Source organism: Pongo abelii, chromosome 7 (assembly GCF_028885655.2).
Source record: "Pongo abelii isolate AG06213 chromosome 7, NHGRI_mPonAbe1-v2.0_pri, whole genome shotgun sequence".
Lineage (NCBI taxonomy): Eukaryota > Metazoa > Chordata > Mammalia > Primates > Hominidae > Pongo > Pongo abelii.
Genome location: NC_071992.2, coordinates 139,830,026 through 139,852,619, shown reverse-complemented (window position 1 = coordinate 139,852,619; position 22,594 = coordinate 139,830,026). Strand labels below are relative to the sequence as shown.

At 44.7% G+C, this 22,594-nt stretch overlaps 1 protein-coding gene across 1 annotated transcript in view; it reads left to right on the top strand.

Moving 5' to 3' along the window:
* The window catches only part of FBXO32 (F-box protein 32), a 38,704-nt gene extending 17,662 nt beyond the window's left edge, over positions 1–21,042 (top strand). The window contains exons 5-9 of the mRNA XM_024251097.3: positions 9,845–9,938; positions 10,796–10,980; positions 17,576–17,758; positions 19,426–19,569; positions 20,705–21,042. Of these exons, the coding sequence (XP_024106865.1) occupies positions 9,845–9,938; positions 10,796–10,980; positions 17,576–17,758; positions 19,426–19,569; positions 20,705–20,794 (696 nt within the window). The 3' untranslated portion in view covers positions 20,795–21,042. The remainder of the gene's footprint in view (positions 1–9,844; positions 9,939–10,795; positions 10,981–17,575; positions 17,759–19,425; positions 19,570–20,704) is intronic.
* Positions 21,043–22,594: the final 1,552 nt, after the last annotated feature.

Genomic DNA, 22,594 nt, shown 5'->3' with positions numbered 1-22,594 from the left:
ATTAGGGCTCCCATGGAAATGGGGGAAGACTAAGAGACTAGAGCATAGACCCCTAATAGTATAAAATAACTGAAGCATGCACTCTCAATTTATGCATATTCATAAATTCACTTATAACTCATATACCTCTAAAAGATGCCAGTAATGATGTCTACCCTGCAGTGTTGCTGTGAGAATGAAATTGAATTTCAACCTGGTAAATGCTGTAGAGCCGCGCCTGGTATGTGGTAATATTCAAGGAGTGTAATGGTTGTTGCTGTTACTGTCATCATCAACTTTAGGGACCTTATTGTGGGCATTAGAAAATACACAACATCAGAGATTAAAGATGATATAAAATACTGAGATTTCTGTTATATTATTTTTCTACCTGATTTTCTTTCCAGTACCACTTCAGAGACTGCTGAATCAAAAGTGTGCCCATTTTGTATAATTTTTTTTTCTTGATGACTCAGGATCTAAACCTAAACCACCAGCATCCCAGCAGTGTTTTCTTTCTTTTTTTTTTGTTTTTGTTTCTTTGTTTGTTTTGTTTGTTTTGTTTTGAGACGGAGTCTCGCTCTGTCACCAGGCTGGAGTGCAGTGGCGCGATCTTGGCTCGCTCTGTCACCAGGCTGGAGTGCAGTGGCGCGATCTTGGCTCACTGCAACCTCTGCCTCCCAGGTTCAAGCGATTCCCCTGCCTCAGCCTCCCGAGTAGCTGGGATTACAGGTGCCCGCCACCACGCCCAGCTAATTTTTGTATTTTTAGTAGAGACAGGGTTTCACCATGTTGGCCAGGATGGTCTCTATCTCTTGACCTTGTGATCCACCTGTCTCAGCCTCCGAAAGTGCTGGGATTACAGGCATGAGCTACCGCACCTGGTCAATGTTTTCTATTAAAATTCTACCTAAGCGTCTAGGCTCCATTGGGGGCTTATCATAGCTTGGGATATGCCAAATTGGGCAGGTGAGCTGGGTTTTCAGTGCCAGTCCCACAGACCTTTTCTCATGCAAGGAGGGATGCTCCCGAGAGTATTTATACTGTGCTCTGAGTATCTGGGACCCAGAATCTGAAGGCCTCACGAGTCCACTACAGGAAGAGGTCTCTGATAGCAAGGAGTGGGAATTGACAGCATCCTCCTGCTAGGTCTCCACATGCAGCAAATTGCTTAAAATGAATGCTTTTGAGTCCCTGAACGGGTATTTCTGTTTCGGGCCCAAGCACCTAGTGTTGCCGTAGCCACTTGAGAATCATGTCAGACCTGGCCCCTGCTTGTCAGGTACTTCTGGGCTACTCTGGGGGACAAAGTATAACTATTCAAATGGCAAGTTGAATTAGTACAGTCTAGGAGCCTTGGAGATGGCTTCTTGAAAGAGGTAGAACCTGAAATTCTCCTTCCTTGAGGGACGGCCAGGATTTGGCCAGATGGAAAGGCAAGTGGAAGGCTTTGCAGGGACAAGCGATGTAAGCAGAACCTAGAAATGGGAAGAAACAAAAGTGAAGGGGAATGATTGTGGGTCAGGGGCCAATGGCGATGTGACATTCAGCCTATAGAACCGTAGGGCAGAGGTGAGGGTTGCTGGAATAGATGGGAGCTCAGTTTAAGGAAGATCACCAAGCCAGACATCGCTGTTCAGATGGATGTAATGGGGAATAAACTGCCATTGTCAATTCAAAAGTAACCAGCGCTAGGTGTGGTGGCTCACACCTGTAATCCCAACACTTTGAGAGGCTGAGGCGGGTGGATCGCTTGAGGTGAGGAGTTTGAGACCAGCCTAGCCAACGTGGTGAAACCCCATCTCTATTAAAAATACAAAAATCAGCCGGACATGGTGGCAGGCACCTGCAGTCCCAGCTACTCAGAAGGCTGAGGCAGGAGAATCATTTGAACCCAAAAGGCAGAGGTTGCAGTGAGCCAGCTCACACCACTGCACTCCAGCCTGGGCAGCAGAGTGAGACTCCATTTCAAAAAAAAAAAAAAAAAAAAGTAACCAGGATGGGTAAAAGATGAAGAGGCAAGTCTCTCTCTGCTGAGAATACAATTAATGCATGTAAACTTGGCTCTCCTTATTATTTTAACTCCCTCTGTTAAAAGAGAGCTGTTTCACTTGCAAATAATATTTATCCAATCTTGACATGCCTGCAGATTATTAATGTCACTGAAATTTTTTTCTCTTTCAACCTGTCAGTGTTCAAGCTCAAAGTCAGAACAAAACTTTCCAGGTTTTTTATCTGTGTTATTCATTGAGTAAATAAGGGTCTTGGAAGTACCCAGCACTCAGAGCAGAGAGAGACACTGCCTAGTCTAACTAAAGGTTTATTATAGAAGATGCAACCTTCCTGTAGATGGGCACCCAACTTGGGTATTGAGCATGTGAGGCATGGCAAGGCTGCTTGAGGCTGGGACTCGTTTCTGCCTTTGATAACTCTGGCAGATTTTCCAATCAGACATATACTTTGTACTGTAACACCCCACTGTTATATGAGATAAGGAATTTGGGGATAAATTGTGCTCTTATTCTTAACAATTCTGTATGAGAATGATAGCGTATGCTTAGGCAACAGCCTTGTGGTTTTGTCCTTTTAAACTAACAGGTAGAGGAAGCTGCTATTTTTGTTGATGCTTCTGAAAACCCAAGTGTTTACTGTCCCTCCAGATCTCAGGCTGCTTGCCCTTCTGGAAAGTGTTTGAGATATGTTTGCATTATAAGTAATTTACTCCTAGGCCCATGCCACTCCTGGGGCATCAGTCTGGAACCAGTCCCCATATAGATATCAGCCTGACCAGCCAGATGGTCCACCATTGACCTTGATATGTCATTTGGCCATCATGAGCCGCCTCATCTATAGCAGGAGGAAATTTGGGTAAACTGTTTCCTGAGTCCCTTCCAGCTACAACACTCTTTGATTCAAAAAGACAAATGTATGTTTAAAAAAACACTATTTGTTGAGTGCTTACCATGTGCCAAGCTGGGGGTGGAGTGGGAAACAGGACAACATTTGCTGTCTTGAGGGTTCCATCCTAATTAGCCCATCAGCCAGTAAGTGAACAAGACCAATTCAGATATGCATAAATGGAACAATGAAGAACAATCAAATCATAGTAAGGTGAAGATGGCAACAGGGAGGTTCTCGCATAAGATGGCCAGGGAAGGGCCCTCTGAGCCCGGGGCAGGCCACATTTGAACTGAGACCTGAGGGATGGGATGGAGCCGAGCATGTGAAGATGTGGCAGAGGCAAAGGCCCAGAAGTGAGAATAAGCTTGACCTATTCGAGAGATGAATAACCTGTGTAGCCAGAGCAGAATGAATTTGTGCAAAACTAGGCTGGAAAAGGAGTAGAAACCAGATCAGGGAGAACCTTGCCAGTCATGGTAAGGAGCTTGAGTTTTTTCCTAAGTGCAAGGAGAAGCCATTTGAGGATTTTAAGCAAAGAAGTAACGTGAACTGACGGATTTTTAAAACTATGAATGCTATGCTAAAATAAACTGTAGGGAAGAAGACATAAGAAGCCTGCTCTTGACACGAGTGCAGTGAGATAAGAGGGAAATCTCTCTTCTGTCCATTCATCTTGCACACACCACTTCAAACTTTGGTTGATATCCGCTCTGAGATTTGCTATACGATATTGCTTGCAACTAGATTTGTCTCCTATTCATTGCCTCCAGAACTAGCATGAGCCAAAGCTGAAGGGCAGGATGTGGTTTCAGCATGCGGTGACCACGATCCCTCCCTCCAGTAGCTCAGAGCCATTCCTGGTACTGCACAGCTCGTCACTGCAGATCATGCCGGATGCCCAGAGTGCCCACACGATAATGACACCACGGAATTCCAGAGGAGCCGAGAAGCCTCCTCCTCCTTCCCCTTCCTCCCCCTGCCTCTCTTTAAACATAGCCACAAATTACTGGCACCTGGGCTAAAATTTGCCCAGTCAAAAACAACCAGCCACTTCCAAACAAGACATTTTCCTCTGTTCTTTTTTTCTCTTGTGGCTAGGGGCAAAGAATCCAATTGGCTAAGTCATCCTGGTATACAGATTGCTAGATACAAACCTACTTTCCTAGGCACGCATCTCTCTTAACACAAATAAAATCGATAAATTTGGGCTGCGTGCGATGGCTTACGCCTGTAATCCCAACACTTTGGGAGACCAAGGCAGGTGGATCACCTGAGGTCAGGAGTTCAGGACCAACCTGGTCAACATGGCAAAACTCGATCTCTACTAAAAATACAAAAAGTATCCAGGTGTGGTAGCAGGCACCTGTAATCCCAGCTACTCAGAAGGCTGAGGCAGGAGAATCATTTGAACCCGGGAGGTGGAGGTTGCAGTGAGCCAAGATCATGCCATTACACTCCAGCCTGGGCAACAGAGCGAGACTCTGTCTCAAAAATAAAAAAATTTAAAAATCGGTAAATTCTGCTCTCTTCACTACTAGTTCCATACATCACTACCTAGTAGCTCTGGGCCTATAGAGTAATGCTGATGTGGAAAGTAGACCCTGTGGTTTACCCAAAGCAGTTACCTCATCCTAAATGTGCTGTTAGCATTTCTGAGCATTATAGTGCCCTTAATATTAAAAGTTAATTACCAGTCACAACATAATATTATATAAAATTTCTTTTTTTTTTTTTTGAGATGGAGTCTTGCTCTGTCGCCCAGGCTGGAGTGCAGTGGTGTGATCTCGGCTCACTGCAAGCTCCGCCTCCCGGGTTCATGCCATTCTCCTGCCTCAGCCTCCTGAGTAGCTGGGACTACAGGCACCTGCCACCACATCCGGCTAATTTTTTGTATTTTTAGTAGAGACGGGGTTTCACCGTTAGCCAGGATGGTCTCGATCTCCTGACCTTGTGATCTGCCTGCCTCAGCCTCCCCAAGTGCTGGGATTACAGGCGTGAGCCATCACACCCAGCCCAATATTATATAAAATTTCTAGACTCTGTTTCCCCAGAACATAACAATAAACAGTATTGCTCCCATTTTGGAGTAAAATTTGGCCCTCCATACAAATTGATTGGCCTTGACAAACTGAAGTCCTGAAACTATCAGAATATATGTTCTGCCAGGCACAGCGGCTCATGCCTGCAATCCCAGCACTTTGCGAGGCTGAAACACGAGGATCACTTGATCCCACAAGTTCGAGGCCAGCCTGGGTAACATAGGAAGACCCTGTCTCTACAAATAGAAATAAAAAAAATTAGCCAGGCATAGTGCTGTGCCCCTGTGGTCCCAGCTACTTGGGAGGCTGAGGTGGGAAGATAGCTTGAGCCTTGGAAGTAAAGGCTGCAGTGAGCCATGACTGTGCCACTGCACTCCAGCCTAGGTGACAGAGTGAGACTTTGTCTCAACAAAAAAAAAGAAAATGTGTTCTCTGTTAGACATATCTGGGCTCAAGTCCTGGCTCCAGCATTTGCTACTGCTGGTATGGCTTTAGGTGAGTACTTCTCTGAGCCTCAATATCCTCAGTGGTTAAATGGAGAACCTATCTCATTGGGTTGTTGTTAAAGATAAGATTACATATGTATAGTGCTTAGCTGCAGTTGCTGACACATAGTAAGCACCCCATTGTTATTGTTATTGTTAGCAAAATAAGACTCCATGGTAGAAAAACTATGCAAGTCATCAAATGTATCAGCATTAACTTTTATCAACAGATAGGGTGCTATTAAATGTATCACCAACATAGTAAAATGACAGAAAGGAATATTACAGTGTGAAAGCATTTATGCATTTGTTTGACAACAGGTACTATTGAAATACAGCAATTCTGAAGGTCTTTAAATGGGTTGTACTTTGCCCTGTTAACTCACTATTTCCTGATTGGCAATAATTTTACTTGGTAATGCTCTGTATTATGGTAAAAGCTAACAATAATAATTTATTGAGTATATTCTTTGTACCAGGCACAGTTATGAGTGCTATGTGAATACATTTAATCTTCACAGCAACTTTGAAGTAGGTACTATTACTGTGCATATTTTGCAGATGGGAAAACTGAGGCAGACAGTTTGCCTCTGGAGCCCTCACTCTTAAACTCTTATGATAAACACCAGAAACTATGACATAGCCCAGGTGTCAAATCTGGCCCTCCACCTGCTTTTGTAAATAAAGTTTTGTTGGACTACACCCACGTCCACTCATTTACACATTGTCTATAGCCATTTCTGTGCTATAGCCTCAGGGTGGAGTAGTTGCTACAGAGACCATGTGGCCCACAAACCTTAAAACACCTACTGTTTGGCACTTTGCAGAAAAAGTTTGCTAACCCCTGATGCCAACTTTAAACTTCACAAAAAGACTGGAGTTTAAAGGGAAAGAAATAATATCTTATAATAAAAATGCCTTATGTTTGGTGTTTACTGTGGATTTGTACATATTTATCTTACTTAATTCTCATAGCAATCCTGTGAAGTAAGTAGTCTTTTTATTTCCATTTTAGAAATGAAGAATCAGGAGTTCAAAGGGATTAAATGACTTACACTGTAAGCTGGAGAGCGAACTCCATGAGTCTAGGGATCATGTGTCTTCATCATCATGTCCCTGTCACCTACTGCGATGCTAGCACAGGGTGGACACTCAGAAAATACTTGCTAAATGAATGACAGTTACAAAGGTCACCCAGCTAGAGAATCCAGGTCTTCTCCTCTTCCAGGGTTCTTTCTCCTGACTCCACAGCTATCTGACAGTCAAAAAAAAAAAAAAGGTGGGGGGGACTTTCCCTTGAGATAGGATGAAGCACAGAATGGTTAACATGTCGTTATGCTGTCCGTTGACAAATTTTTGCTGCTATATTCCTCCTTCTCCTTAGAGAAGATAATCAGACCAAAAGACAGTTCGTTTCTCCTCCAGTGCACAGTCATAGTGTTGAGAGTTTACTTGTCCTTGTGATTGGTGCATATTTTGACAAGATTAAAACTGACACCCTCATGAGACGGTAGTCACATGGAATCTGGGTTTTGGATGGATTTCAGGCAGAGCTCTGGCTGCCTTCCTCCCAAGCCCTTGCCTCACCTCCTACCCAGTGATGAGTCACAGGGCACAGCCGACTGCCCTTCAAGAGCCGACCCGAAGCTTTTGTTTTCTTTCATCTGCTTCATGCTGGTCATGTGAGGATCGGGGTATTAATAGACCATCATCTTAGCCTTCTGAATCTTGCTGTTGGTCCGGGAGGTAAATGAAAGGTTTGGCCAGTCCCTTTGTGCCATTTTCACTCCCCTCTTGACTGTCACGTGCTGGTTGGTGGCAAAGCCAAACCACTGCATTCGGTGTGGTCACCGCCCATGGCCATGGTCTCTACTGGTGTTTTGATTTCCCGCCTCTTTCAGCAGACACTGGGTGAGCTCCTGACTTCCAACTAGATCACCAGTACTAATTGCAACAAACCACCTCCTCCTCCCAGCCAGCTAGCCTCATCTCTCACTGAATGTGGAAAAGATACAGAAGCCAGGGAGAAAAAGGAGTTTGGTTTGGGGGTGGCTTTTTTTAATATGTAAAGTAAAATTACATTCAGGAAATTAAAAGTCTGTGTGGGTTTAACAGGCTCCTAAAGAGCTCCACGGGGACAAACATTTTATGCAAATGCCATGGAAGCAGAGGTGCTCTGAATTGCCTAGGCCGTTGATCCAAAAGTTTCCGTTCTCCTCTGCAACCCAATCTTTAAAATTTCATTTTGCTTCTTCCCTCAGCCTTGATTCCAGCACCCACCACAGTGTCATGCTCAGTGTTTATTGATCTGAAATGAAGTTGGGCTGAGGCCTGGCCAGGAGATGCAACTCTCTTAGAAAGTTTCCTAGGAGCGGAGATTCTAGCTTCAGTGTAAAGGAGAGGTCTCGGTTCTCTGTGTCTAGTCTACTAAGTCTCAGGCTAGTTATGATCGCAATTACTTTTGCACCAGCCTAATAGTTTTCTCTAGGGGCCTGGTGGGTTCTCATGAAGTTAATTACTTTCACTTTATATCAACCTCTTTTGTTTGTTAACCCTTAGAAAGCATGAAGTGTGTTCTTTTATTTTCCTGTGTTGAGAAGGACTCTGTTGAGTCCTCACTAGTTGTGGAGTGGCTCATAAGGTGGGTCTCTTGAGCCTTGCTTTGTTCATCTGTTAAATGGATTGAACTAGATGGTCTCTTAAGATTCCTTCCAGTCTAAAGTTTCATTTTTCAACAATAGGATCTTTGTTTTTTATTTTTTATTTTTATTTTTTAAGATAGAGTCTTGCTCTGTTGCCCAGGCGGGAGTGCAATGGCACGATCTCGGCTCACTGCAACCTCTGCCTCCTGGCTTCAAGCAATTCTCCTGCCTCAGCCTCCTGAGTAGCTGGGAACACAGGCATGTGCCACCATGCCCGGCTAATTTTTTGTACTTTTAGTAGAGATGGAGTTTCACCATGTTGGCCAGGCTGGTCTTGAACTCTTGACCTCGTAATCCACCTGCCTTGGCCTCCCAAAATGCTGGGATTACAGGCATGAGCCACCGCACCCGGCCTTTATTTGTTTTTTAATCTTGCCATGTCGGTAAAGAATTTTGCTATAGAAGGAAAAAAAGATTGGACTAAGTATGCACTAACTTCAGTTATTATCTTCATTTATTTTTGTCTGGCGATTATGGGGTTGGTAGGAATGGGACATACTTTTTCAACAAACAAACTGGCTGGGTGCGGTGGCTCATGCCTGTAATCCCAGCATTTTGGGAAGCCAAGGCAGGTGGATCACCTGAGGTCAGGAGTTCGAAAGCAGCCTGGCCAACATGGCAAAACCCTGTCTCCACTAAAAATACAAAAAAAAAAAAAAAAAACCATTAGCCAGGCATAGTGGCACATGCCTGTAATCCCAGCTACTTAGGAGGCTGAGGCAGGAGAATCACTTGAACCTGGGAGACGGAGGTTGCAGTAAGCCGAGATTGCACCATTGCACTCCAGCCTGGGCAGCAGAGCAAGACACCATCTCAAAAAACAAAACAAAACCAAAAAAACCCCTCTATTTAGCACCTAATTAGTGCCAGGTACTTGCTGAGGGCTTTATGTGCATTCTCCTATTATCACTCACAACAACCTTGTATTATTGACTCTACCTTGTATTAAAGGTATTAAATACTCAACCTTGTATTAAAGACTCTAAATATTATTAGTATAGATGAACAAACTGGGTGGGGCACCAAGAAATATAGTAACTTGCCCATCATCACGGAGCTAACACATGGTCAAATCAAGACTTGAATCTAAAGCCAAGAGCTACAAGGATCCAAGTTTTTAGCCACAGTGACGTCATATAAAATACATCCCTGAATTTCTCTCTCTTCTATGATTGGCGTCTTTCTACAGAAATTTAAGTGCAGTGAAAGAGTCTAATTAATAGACATCTTTATTGAACACTGCAGAAGCAGGAGGTATCAGGATAAGACTCTCCACTTCCATGGAAAGTGCACATGGCTGCTGAACATGGGCTTTAGGTGCCTTGCGAGCAGTCAGTGCCAATAAGGAAGAAGTTCAAGCGGGGGCAGAAGAATTCCCCCGGGAGGTGATTCTGCAGAACTCAGCCATTCACAGGTCATGGGAGATTTTGTTCCCTTCAGGGTACGTCAGCTTCACTTGCTGAAGTAGGACAAGTAGAATGAGTTAGCCCTGGCTGAAGCCAAAATTCTTTATATTTAAAAGAAGAAAAGCAATTAAATATGCAGCCCAATCCTGGGTTTTGAATTACCCCATTTATCTTTCACTCTGAGCATCTGCTTTTTATTGCATTGTGGCCCTGCCTGCCATTTATCTCTCCCCGTCAGTCTGTATCCACGTGTCATGGGACTCAAAAGTGAAGATTAGAGGAGAAAAATATCTCTGTATTCTAAGCCTGGCAACTTCTATTTTTATCCTCAGCTGTTGGAGCTGATAGCAAAGTCACAGCTCACATCCCTGAGTGGCATCGCCCAAAAGAACTTCATGAATATTTTGGAAAAAGTGGTACTGAAAGGTGAGCCTTCTCTCACTCTCTCGCCCCTTTTTATAGGCATGCAGGTGGGCAGATGGATTTTCCAGTGGAGTGGACGTGTCATTAGATTTAAAGACATGTGAATGGATGGAAATGAATAACTCCAGCTACATTTCAGAGGCACTAAATTCCAGTGCAGAAAGGGGTGCAACTCATCCTCATGGCAAAGGGTGAGACCATCACCCTCCTGTCCTTTCTTTGGGACCATCCACTTGCCCTACTATAAGCCTCGTAGGCTTCTCAGTGTAGACACAGGTCCCAACACTGGCTACCGAGCCTCTGGGTCCCAAATTCCTAGAAAATCGACATGTGTACAAAGTCAGAATAGATTCATAGACTATTCGAGCTAGAAGGAACCTTAGGTCTCTGGTTCAACTGACTCATTGTACCCATGGGGAAACTGAGGCCCATGAGGAGAAGTGATTTGTCCATAATCACACAGAGAGTCAGCCAGACAGGATTAGAACCCAAGCTCCAAACCCCTGAAACCATGCTCCCTCCACTGACTGTCCTAAACGGGGTCACTTCTGGGCAAAAGGAGTGGCTTTCTGATCAGGTGAACCATGGCTGCTAGGAGAACAATGAAAAGAGAAAGAGGCTTTATAGAAAATGAGAGAGAAGAGAACAAAGAGGGACCTAGATAATGGAAACTCTACCCTTTAACCTCAAGTGCAGCAGCTTGGCCAAGGGTACAATAAACACTGGTGAGGAAGAAAACCATATCCCCAGAGGCAGTGCCTGGGTAACATGAGTGGAATAGAGACAGAGAAAAACTCATGTATAAAATACAGGGTGTTCCAGTATCATAACTTTGATTATTTTTTTCTTCCCTACTCAAGTCCTTGAAGACCAGCAAAACATTAGACTAATAAGGGAACTACTCCAGACCCTCTACACGTCCTTATGTACACTGGTCCAAAGAGTCGGCAAGTCTGTGCTGGTCGGGAACATTAACATGTGGGTGTATCGGATGGAGACGATTCTCCACTGGCAGCAGCAGCTGAACAACATTCAGATCACCAGGGTAAGCGGGCAGGCCCAGCCTCCTCCCGGCAGTGGGTCCCTCCACAGAGACACTGGACAGCCTCGCCAAGACTTTGAATTCACTCCCGTGACGGAAGAGTCTGGCCTTTTCTGATCTGCTGCTTTGTCCTGGTGCTGAGGGTGGGCTGGGGGATCTCCTGATAAAGGGAGGTGGGAAGAAAAACTTGGCAAAACGGGATCAAAGTACATGAAAGATGACAGCCTGGTGAACTATTATGGGAAAGCTGGAAATTTGGCTTTTGGGGAGATGCTGGCCATCCTGCTGAAATCTTTAGCGGGGTTCAGAGATGTCTCTTTGCTCATTTCCTCATAAAGGATGAGTTGTTTGCAGCTTTAGGTTGCTGTCTTGAATACAGTAGAGCTGGGAAGGCAGTAGCTTGGAGAACTGGTACCAGCCTTTTAAAATCCTAGTTCCGATTATTGGTAGTTATGACAAAGGAAGCGTTTGATTAAAGTCTGCGAGCTTACATGTGGGAAAATGATGAGCAATTCTCAAAGCAAAAAGAAAAAGCCCTATATTACCAGTGAGGTTTGGCGATCTATAGCAGTTGTTTCTTTTGGCTTTTGCAACATAGCTTGGCCCTCAGCTCTTGTCCTCCTAATAGTGAGCAGGAGGACCAAGGCATAAGAAAAAAAAAAAGGGAGGAAGACGCTGGTGTAATCTCTTAGGGCCCACTAAGGGACAGACACACTCAGGCGGCTCATGTAGCACTTTGCTTATTTATCTCATCACTGACTGTAACTGGCTTAAGTGGTTTCCGGGACCCACACTGATAAAGTTTGAGGTTGCCTCATATCAGGAGAAGGTAGCAGGAAGAAATCCTTTGACTTCTTTTAAATAACTGTTTTACTACATGAAGTTTTCAAAATGCACGTTCCTGACTTTACTGGTAATTACCTCTCTGTACCTTCACTTTTTAAGCTGTGAAACAGAATCATTCGAAGGCTCAGAGGTATGTGACTTCCTTAGTCACTTAGGCTACAACGCCTACACGCTGCACCCACAGACACACACACACAGAGCAGAGCACAGATGCAAGTCATCTTTCAGAAATGATCTCAAGTATTTGATTTTTTAAGAGAATGTACATATTTATTATGAACATTTACCTGATTTATTCTAATAATTTACCCCATTCCCACATCTCAAGTGTAGGCACATAGTCTGACCATGTGAATGTGAGACCCAAGTTCCCAGCTTATCTCTCACAGAAAACCCACATACACTTTCTTCCTGGTTTCTGGCATTCTCTATGGCCTGGACTGACTGACCGGGATTTTTCTAAGGCCAGGAGAGAACTGTCCAGCCAGTGATATAAACAAGCGGGTCCCATGTGTCCCAAGGGCACTTCCCTTCAGCAACTTCAGAACACCCATTTAGATGATCACAGTTGGCCAGGTGCAAGTGGCTCATGTCTGTAATCCTAGCACTTTGGGAGGCTGAGGTGGGCAGATCACTTGAGGTCAGGAGTTCGAGACCAGCCTGACCAACATTGTGAAACTCCATCTCTACTAAACATACAAAAATTAGCCAGGCGTGGTGGTACACACCTGTAGTCCCAGCTACTCGGGAGGCTGAGGCAGGAGAATTGCTTGAACCCGGGAGTTGAAGGTTGCAGTAAGCCAAGATCATTGCTCACCAGCCTGGGTGACAGACTGAGACTCCATCTCAAGGGAAAAAAAAAAAAAAAAAACCTCTAGGTGGTCACATTTGCCTGGAGCTTGCCTCTGTTCCCTCTGTCCACCTCCAAGGACCCCTCCTGGCCACATCTGCCCACATACCCTGCCCTGCCATAGGCTCACGTGCTCAGAACTCTCCTTAGCTGATCCATGAACACTCTTCGGAGCTAGCTATTGTAGCTGTTGTTACCCCTCTTGGAGTGGAGGTGCAGTGGGGACCAGAGACACCCAGTGACTTTCTTAGCGATACACAGCACTTAGGGCCAGAGCTGAGGCCAGAACCTTGGATTCCGTATTCCTAAAATGGCAAAGCTTGCTTGACATCAGTGGTTTCCAAACTTTTTCAATCCAGCCTTCTTCCAACTGTTTATCCAATGATCCAGCTTTTTTAAAAACTCTCTTTAATCCAATGAGATCCCATGAAGAAGAGATCAAACACTGAAGTTCACTCACTATCTCTTCTGCACAAGGAGCTCCAGCTAAGCCAACCCATTCTCTGCACACTCCAAGCTTGGCCCTGCCTCAGGGCTTTGAAGCTTGCTGCCTTCTTTGACCATCCAATCTATGGACATCACCATCATATCACCTTCTTCTGAGCAGTTATGATCTGAAATTGTCTAATGTGTGTGCACTTTTCTGTCTCTGTCCACTGGCTTATAAACTCCACAAAGAAAGGACATTACCCATCTATTCCCTATTCCTGGCACAGAGCAGGAGACAGTCAGTAAATCTGAGCTGAATGAATGAATGGTTGAAAGGGAGTCTCCTCCCATTGCCTGCCTGAGTACTCGTTCAGTGTTCAAAGGAACACAATTGGAAAACATGGCCCTGTATTATGAATGATGATAATTTACCAGCTGTAGGATTTCTTTTTTTGAATAGGGTCTCTGTCACCCAGGCTGGAGTGCAATGGTGTGATCTCAGCTCACTGCAGCCTCCATCTCCTGGGTTCAGGCGATTCTTCTACCTTAGACTCCCCAGTAGCTAGGATTACAGGCATACACCACCACACCCGACTAATTTTTGTATTTTTTGGTGGAGACAGGGTTTCACCATGTTGGCCAGGCTGGTCTCGAACTCCTGACCTCAAGTGATCCGCCCGTCTCAGCCTCCCAAAGTGCTGGGATTACAGGCATGAGTCACTGCGCCCGGCCCCAACTGCAGGATTTGAGGCAAGTTATTCAGTCTCTCCATGCCTCACTTTCCTCATTTGGAAAATAGTTGCAATAGTGTCAACTCATAGCCATGGTGTGAGATTTAATAAGTTAATATATAGACAGCAGATGGCACAGCGCCTAATGCACAGTAAGTATTGTAAACGTATCAGCTGTTATTATTAAGGGCTGGCTCTGTGCAGGCCCTCTTCTAAGTCCTTTGCATGTATTAATTAACTCACCTAGTGAAGAATTGTAAATAGGAGTCATCACAATGGCTAGCATTTATTGGGCACTGTACTGAGTACTTCTATGCATTATCTCATCCGCCCCACCCAGCAACACTGTAGGATAAGCTTTTTCTCATGTTATAAATGAGAACAATTAGAACAAGTAGTTAAGAATAATTTGGCTGAGGCCTCATGCTCAGTAGGATGTGGCACAAGAACTGAACCCAGGCCTGTCCACAGAGGCTGTGCTTTCAACCACTGTACCTTCTTCCCACTGTCCTCTGTCCCAACCTTCCTTGGCTCTGAGCTTCCTTATATTGAGAGCTGTACTGGAACCCACGGAGCCTTAAACAGCTTTTCTTTTTTTGTTTTTGTTTGTTTTTTGTTTGTTTTTGAGACAGGGTCTTATTCCCGTTGACCAAGCTAGAGTGCAGTGGCATGGTCCTAGGTCACCGCAGCCTTGGCCTCCCGGGCTCACATGATTCTCCCACCTCAGCCTCCCGAGTAGCTGGGACTACAGGCACTCGCCACCACACCCAGCTAATTTTTGTATTTTTAGTAGGGGTGGCGTTTCACCATCTTGCCCAGGCTGGTCTCAAACTTTTGGGCTCAAGCAATCCTCCCACTTCAGCCTCCCAAAGTACTAGGAGTACAGGCATGAGCTACTGCGTCCAGCCTCCACACAGAAGCTCAGCTCAGCAGAGGAAAGAGAAATTGAGAGAGAGAGAAAGAAAAAGGACTTAATTACTTCAGTCTGGACTGTATTTTAAAACTTACTTTTTTAACAGTTTGGCCCAAAGAGAAGTATGTTATTACATGCAAATATAAAGTCAACTTTCAGAATAAATGCTTTCTATTTTGCCAAAGTTCTGTCAGTCTCCTTCCAGCATAAGATTTTGTTTTCCTGCAAAATTTTCATATCTAATTCTATGGAGCCAATTTTTATTAGCAAAATAATTAATATAATAAAGAATGAAGGAAACAAATTAAGAGAACTGGGTCTTGGGAAAAAAATCAAATACAGTGACAGTATGCGGTGGGCAGGGCACTGTTTTGAAGCATGTGAGGAGTGACATACACCCGAGTGGATGTTAGCCAAATGCTTGACTAGAGGAGCGAGAGTGACTAATTTTTCTTTTATATGTTTATATTCGAAAGGAAGAGGCATGTAAGCAGTTAACCACTTATCAGGAGGAAGGGCTTAGCATGGGGTCTGGGCAAGGATTTTGGAAAAGTTCAGGTTTGAAAATTTGACAGAGTGAACTCTGCCAAGTGGACTTGCCTTTAATAGGAGTTAATGTAATAATTGGCCTGGGAGTTTTAACCAAAAAAGTAGAGGCTTTGAAGTGTTGGAAACGAAAAGAAAATCTCATGGCAGTTTTATGAGCTCATATGATCAGCAGGAGATGATAAACGATAAATAGGTCTAGGGCCTTCTGCGGTTGGCAAAGACCTGAAGTTTGCAAACAATTGAGAGCTCTGCCCAGCAGCCTGGGGTAGAACTGAGCGGTATAAATTGTCAAGTCATAGATACTTTGAATGAAATAGGAGGCTGAAGTCCTTCTACATCTGAGATTGTTGGAGCTGGAAGGGATCTTCAGAGTCTTCTAAGCCATTCATTTTGGACATGGGGAGACTTCCCAGGGGAGCTGGGATCCAGATGTGCTGCCTGTTCATCTGTGTTCCTCCCCTGCACCTCCCATTCTTCTCCATAGCTCAGCCTTCCCAAGGCCCCTTGCCACTGCTCCCTCCCCACCTCGTGCCTACCCTGCCTTGCTGGGAACACAGGAGAGAACTGCCTAGACCTAGTGTCTCCTGGAATCCTCCATGTGTTTAGGCTTCGATGTGCTTCATACAGAGTTTGGCTCCTGTAAAAATTTAGGCAGGGAAATTGATACCCATTCTCAGGATATTTTCCCCTGAGCTAAGGAAGGGTTTCTTCATCCTGTATTATTTTTCCCCTGTGACCTCTCAGAGGTCACAGAACATTGATGGAAAAATGTGAGTAGTCCAAAATCAAGAGCTCACCCAGAACCAGCAGGGGCAGGACAAGGAACTGCAGTCCCAGGTGGTCTATTGACTTATCTGGATGGCAGCATCCTGTTGCTGTTCAAGACACATCAGCAAATACATATGCGTATTCCCAGGTGCAGATTCTTCCCACAGCGCTTTGTGCTTCCCTCCATGACAGCATTTACTGTATTATTTTATATTATTTTATGATTATTTGTTTCTGCCTCTGGGTCTCTCACCAGCCTGAAGAGCTCATTGCAGCAACTTCAGCACCAGGCCATAGTAGGCATTCAGGAGAGGTGGCTTGTGCTGGGCTAGTCTACAAGGGACATAAAATTAGACCCTGCCTTCAAGGGTGTAGATCTGGGCAGGGTATCATGAGCTCATCAAAATTTAAAACAATAAAGGCTTAAATATATTAATAAGTTCAGGGATGTACCAGAAGCTCTTGGAGAAGCTCGCGATTAATTACCAAGGTATTATCCACAGTCCAGCAGTTTTCACAATGCTCCACAGAGGCCTCGGTTGAAATAGAGATGTCTCAAGGGATGGTGGAGCTTGGGCCAAAGGCTTCTGGACCTGCCATTCCCAATGTGCGCGTACACACACACACACACACACACACACACACCCCAGCACAGAGTCTTTGTGTTATTGTTTTCTACCTATTTAATTATTTGGGCTTCATTCATTCCACAGGTATTTGTTGAGTGCTTTCTATGTGCTGGGCACTCTTGTAGACACCCAGGACACAGTAGTGAAAAAAGATTAAAATTCCTTCCTTCATAGAGCTTAAGTTCCAGCAAGAATGTTCCTTTCAAAGTTTCTTTTAGAAAAAAAGCTCATGTTTCATGACAAAAAGAAGGATATTGCAAAATGTGTCTCAAAGAGATCCTAGGAATTCTAGGAAGGTGCAGTGAGTAAAGGGAGTCACAAAAACAGAAAAGGCCTTTCAGAGGAAGTAGGTTTGAACTGGATCTGAGCAGGATGACCACGTGGCCAGGCAGAGAGGACTGGGGAGGCGAAGGCATTGAGGTCAGGCTGAGCCAGGTGTGTTTAGGTGCCAGTGAGTAAACCTACTTGGAGAGACCTGAGGTCTGGAGGGGGGCCAGAGAGATGGGACTTGGGGTGGCAGGCTGGGCCACTCCATCCAGGGCAGTGAAGCCTTCAGGAAAGCAGCGAACCTTGTAATTGTGTGAACTGAGTAAAGCACATGCGCTATTTGGAGAGTCTTTAAGAGTGAAAGTTTCAAGCTTTGGAAATGTAGGGCGATCCCTCTGGCACCACTCAGCTCAGCACACTCCACGCTTCTTTGTGGGTCATGGCCATGGTCTCGTGTCTGCATTTAGGATGGGGAGATTTACTACTGCTTTCGACCTCTTATCAATAAACTGCCTTGAGGGTGGAGGACAGGGGCACCGCTGCATGCCTGGAGGGTGTGGCTTGATGAATCGCTGCTCTCTGGCCCCCCCACCTATTGTCACCCTTCTCTCTGCAGCCTGCCTTCAAAGGCCTCACCTTCACTGACCTGCCTTTGTGCCTACAACTGAACATCATGCAGAGGCTGAGCGATGGGCGGGACTTGGTCAGCCTGGGCCAGGCTGCCCCCGACCTGCATGTGCTCAGCGAAGACCGGCTGCTGTGGAAGAAACTCTGCCAGTACCACTTCTCCGAGCGGCAGGTCGGCAAGGCCCAGCGGGCTTTCCTCCCACCGTCCTTCTCTGGCCCCCACCCCAAGCTTCCTTGGTGCCCTACTCAAGCCTGAGGTCTGGGTTCCCCCTACTCCTGGTTCCCTGGTTTGACTGAAAAATGACAGTTGAAGGAGTTTTGTGATTTTGTTTTTTGAGACAGGGTCTCGCTCTGTGGCCCAGGCTGGAGTGTAGTGATGCAATCATAGCTCACTGCAACCTCAGCCACTTGGGCTCAAGCGACCCTCCCACCTCAACCTCCCAAGTAGCTGGGACTACAGGCTCATGCCACAACACCCGGATAATTTTTTTATTATTGTTTTTGTAGAAATAGGATCTCTCTATGTTGCCCAGGCTGGCCTCAAACTCCTGGCCTCAAGCAGTCCTCCTGCCTCGGCCCCCCCAGAGCTCTGGGATTACAGGCATGAGCCCCCATGCCCACCCCGTCTGAGTTTTTAAATAGAGATGTTGTGTGTGTGTGTGTTTCAGGTAGTTTTTACGGAAAAAATTAAATTTACATTCTTAACCTATTCTCATTTTACAACTCACTCAAAAAAATCATAAATGGGCACCCATCCTTTTTTTCTATAACACAATAACGTACATTTTCTGAGTGCTTTAAAGTACTTTTTTTAATTTTTGTTTTTTGTTTTTTTTTTGTTTTTTTTTTTGTTTTTTTCTGAGATGGAATCTCACTGTGTTACCCAGGCTGAAGTACAATGGTGCAGTCTTGGCTCACTACAACCTCTGCCTCCCTGGTTCAAACGATTCTCCTGCCTCAGCCTCCCAAGTAGCTGGGATTACAGGTGTGCACTGCCATGCCTGGCTGATTTTTGTATTTTTAGTAGAGACAGGGTTTCACCATGTTGGCCAGGCTGGTCTTGAACTCCTGACCTCAGGTGATCCGCCTACCTCAGCTTCCCAAAGTGCTGGGATTACAGGCGTGAGCCACTGCGCCCAGCCTTAAAGTACTTTTATAGATATTATTTCATTTTATTCTGATGGCCCAGGGAAGGATAGGTATTGTGCCCACTTTAAACAGATGAAGGGACTAAAGCCACAAATGGCTAAGTGACATATCCAAATTAGTGAAGTAGCTCTTTGGGTGAGGAAACTGGCCCTGACCTTGAATTTGGGCCTTCGGACACCAACTCCAAGCCTGTTTCCCTTCATCATGCTGCCTCAAGTTTGTTGGTCTTTTTCCAGTTTCTTTATATGGATGTGTGAGTTCAACAAGTTCTGTTCGTGAAGCCACTAATATTTAGATATAAAATAGAGCCCTGGTGCCAAGCAGTTATTGCATCTCCCTGGAAATGATCACTCAAGTCTACAGCAAAGAAAAGATTAAAGTTGTTTATTGAGATCACCTAAACTTTAAAGGACCATCCAGCCGCAGTTTAGTAAAGGTCACTAGTAACATGTCACCAGCCACCTGGTTTTGTTTTTTTGTTTGTTTGTTTTAAGCTTGGTTAAAAACTACTGTTTAACTGAGGAGAGCTAAGCAGGTACTTCTTTATATAGTGACAGTTTTTCCTCCTGGCTATTGTAGAGCTGAAAAGAGGGGGAAAGGGTGAGAGTAAACCTTTTCAGAACCAGAAAACCACAAGCCATCTTCTTGACAAACTCTCTTGCAATTTCCTTTATTCATTTGATTTTTTAGATCCGCAAACGATTAATTCTGTCAGACAAAGGGCAGCTGGATTGGAAGAAGATGTATTTCAAACTTGTCCGATGTTACCCAAGGAAAGAGCAGTATGGAGATACCCTTCAGCTTTGCAAACACTGTCACATCCTTTCCTGGAAGGTATGTGTCTCAGAGGTGGCTGCCACAGACCCCCAGCCCAGCCCCTAAGAGCCAAGAGTGCCAGCCAGCATGGTGAGGCAGCGCCTTTCCGCCTCTTCCCCATCATAGCCCCCAGCTGAAAGTGAGGGTAAACTGATTCAGTGCCTGGGAGGGTTGGGGGGAAGGACTTTTATAGACCTCCATTTTCTTCACTTTCTTATAGTTTACTTTTTTCTGCATTCCACCCACCCCCCACTTAAATCCTCGTCTCTCTGTGTGTACGGGTACACACACTTACACATGGAAACACATAACTTTTAGTGTTTCCATACTTGTAAAATTTTTTCATTGATGCATAATAGATGTACATAGTTTCAGGGTCCATGTGATAATGTAATTCATGTAATTTGTAAAGATTAAATCAATGTACTTTGACACATTCATAACATTAAATATTTGTCACTTATTTATGCTAGAACCATTCCAATTCTTCTCTTCTGGCTATTTTGAAATGTTCAATAGATTTTTTTTTTTGAGACAGAGTCTCTCTCACTCTGTCACCCAGGTTGGAGTGCAGTGGTGGGACCTCGGCTCATTGCAACCTCTACCTCCCAGGTTCAAGCGATTCTCCTGCTACAGCCTCCCCGAGTATCTGGGACTACAGGCACATGCCACCACACCCAGGCTAATTTCTGTAATTTTTAGTAGAGATGGGTTTTCGCCATGTTGGCCAGGCTGGTCTTGAACTTTTGACTTCAAGTGATCCACCTGCCTTGGCCTCCCAAAGTGCTGGGATTACAGGTGTGAGCCATCGCACCCAGCCTGAAATATTCAATAGATTTTTGTAAACTACATTCACTTACTGATCTAACAGCAGGTCTTATTCCTTCTATCATACCATATATTTGTACCCATTGATCCACTTCTCTGCGTCCCCTTCCTTTTCCCTTTCCCTGCTCTGGTAACCACCAGTCTACTCTCTGTCTTCATGAAATTTACTTTTATAGCTCTCACATACGAGTGAGAACATGCAACATTTAGGCCTCACGCATTATTGTCAGAGAATTGTTGCTTTGAAGTTGGAAAATGCCTTATGGTGCTAAAAGCCAATGAGAGGCCTCTGAGAACTTGAAGCTAACCATGTGTTCCTTTCCAGGGCACTGACCATCCGTGCACTGCCAATAACCCAGAGAGCTGCTCCGTTTCACTTTCACCCCAGGACTTTATCAACTTGTTCAAGTTCTGAATCCCAGCACATGACAACACTTCAGAAGGGTCCCCCTGCTGACTGGAGCGCTGGGAATATGGCATTTGGACACTTCATTTGTAAATAGTGTACATTTTAAACATTGGCTCGAAACTTCAGAGATAAGTCATGGAGAGGACATTGGAGGGGAGAAATGCAGTTGCTGACTGGGAATTTAAGAATGTGAACTTCTCACTAGAATTGGTATGGAAAAGCAAAATACTGTAAATAAACTTTTTTTCTAACAATTTGCCAGCAAGACTATAAGGGCAATAATTCTATTTCACCGGTGAAAATGGAGTCCTCTTAATGGTTACAGAAACTCCCTTATAGTTCCCTAGGAAGAAAAAGGCAAAACTCAAATACAAAATAGGACGCTTTGTTTACAATGTGAAAATTTGTTTAGAAAAGAAAAAAAGAAGAAGGAAAACTACATAGGAGAAATTCCTGGGCTTTGGGGTTTGATCTGGTGTTTGTTTTGAGAAGGCGAAGGAAGCGCCACCCATCCTAAACCTGCATGGGCACAGAGCCTTACCCTACAGAGATACCACACAATGGTCTACCTCTAAAAGCGCAGAGTGCCCTCTCTGACAACGCATGTGATCCAGTAGGCAGTGTCTGTTTTTCTCGTAAGTGTTTTCATCACTATAAAAAGTGATTTAAAATGGAAAGGGATATTGGAGGCAATCCTTTGGTTTCACACTTCCTTTTCAGGCAAACAGGGCCCTCCTTAGAGTTATCTGTTTACCAGAACAACCGAAAAGCACATGTTCGTTTTTTCCTGTCATGTTGTAGCTCATTTGGGGGAAGAGAAGGCCAACTTAAAACAGTCCCAGGGGAGAATTGCTTGAGCCCAGGAGTCTGAGGTTTGCAGTGAGCTATGATCGTGCCACTGCACTCCAGCCTGTCTCCAAAACAAAACAAAACAAAAGCCATCCCAGAGGAAGTCCTGCTGCAGAAAAGATGATAGAATTGGTCACCCAATCAATAGCTGTGAAGACTTCCTTATTCCTGCTTAACTTCCTTCCTTGGATATCTTCATGGATAAGCCTGTGTCTGTGGACAGAGTGGGGCCCAAGTGCTGAGGCTCAAAAGACAGGTTTTACAATCAGCCAATTAAACATCTTACCAGTTGCTGTTCCCCTTGCCAGGGGGATGAGCGGAGGAGCTTCTTTTCTTTAGGTCCAACATCAAAATGAGTCCATCTGAGCTAGGGCTTTTTGCAAAGGTGATTAAAAATCAAGGCTGGAGTTCCAGCCAAATAGGGAGGAGAGGTACCACAAGTTCATCTTAAACTTGCTTCCGGGCTGGGTTGTTAAAACAGGAAGTTCCCAAGGGGATCTTACGAGGCAAATATCAACAGGTAACTGTGGAAGAAAGGAAATCTCAGGACCTAATGAGTTCATTGTAAAATATTCCTGGGAGTAGATGGGGGATCTACTCCCAGTTTTTTACTTTTTACAGAATATTGTTGCTTTCCTACAACAATGTACATATATTTGCAGTTGTATATGCTTTTTTTTTTTTCCAAATAAAGTTGTCACCCTGCATGCCCTTGGCAAATAAGTGAAGCAGAAATAGGAACACAGTCCACATTCAAGTTGAGGAACAGTGTATCTTTAAGAGCTGACCTTTGGATGACCCGGAAAGGGGGAAAGATGGCTAAGCACGGGGAGAAACGAGGCAAGAGACAAGCTATATGATACAACACCTCTTCAGCCCCTGCCCTCAATAGCACACAACCCACGTATCAGCTTTCTGAAGAGAAGGAACCTACTATTTAGTGCTCCTCACTTTGCA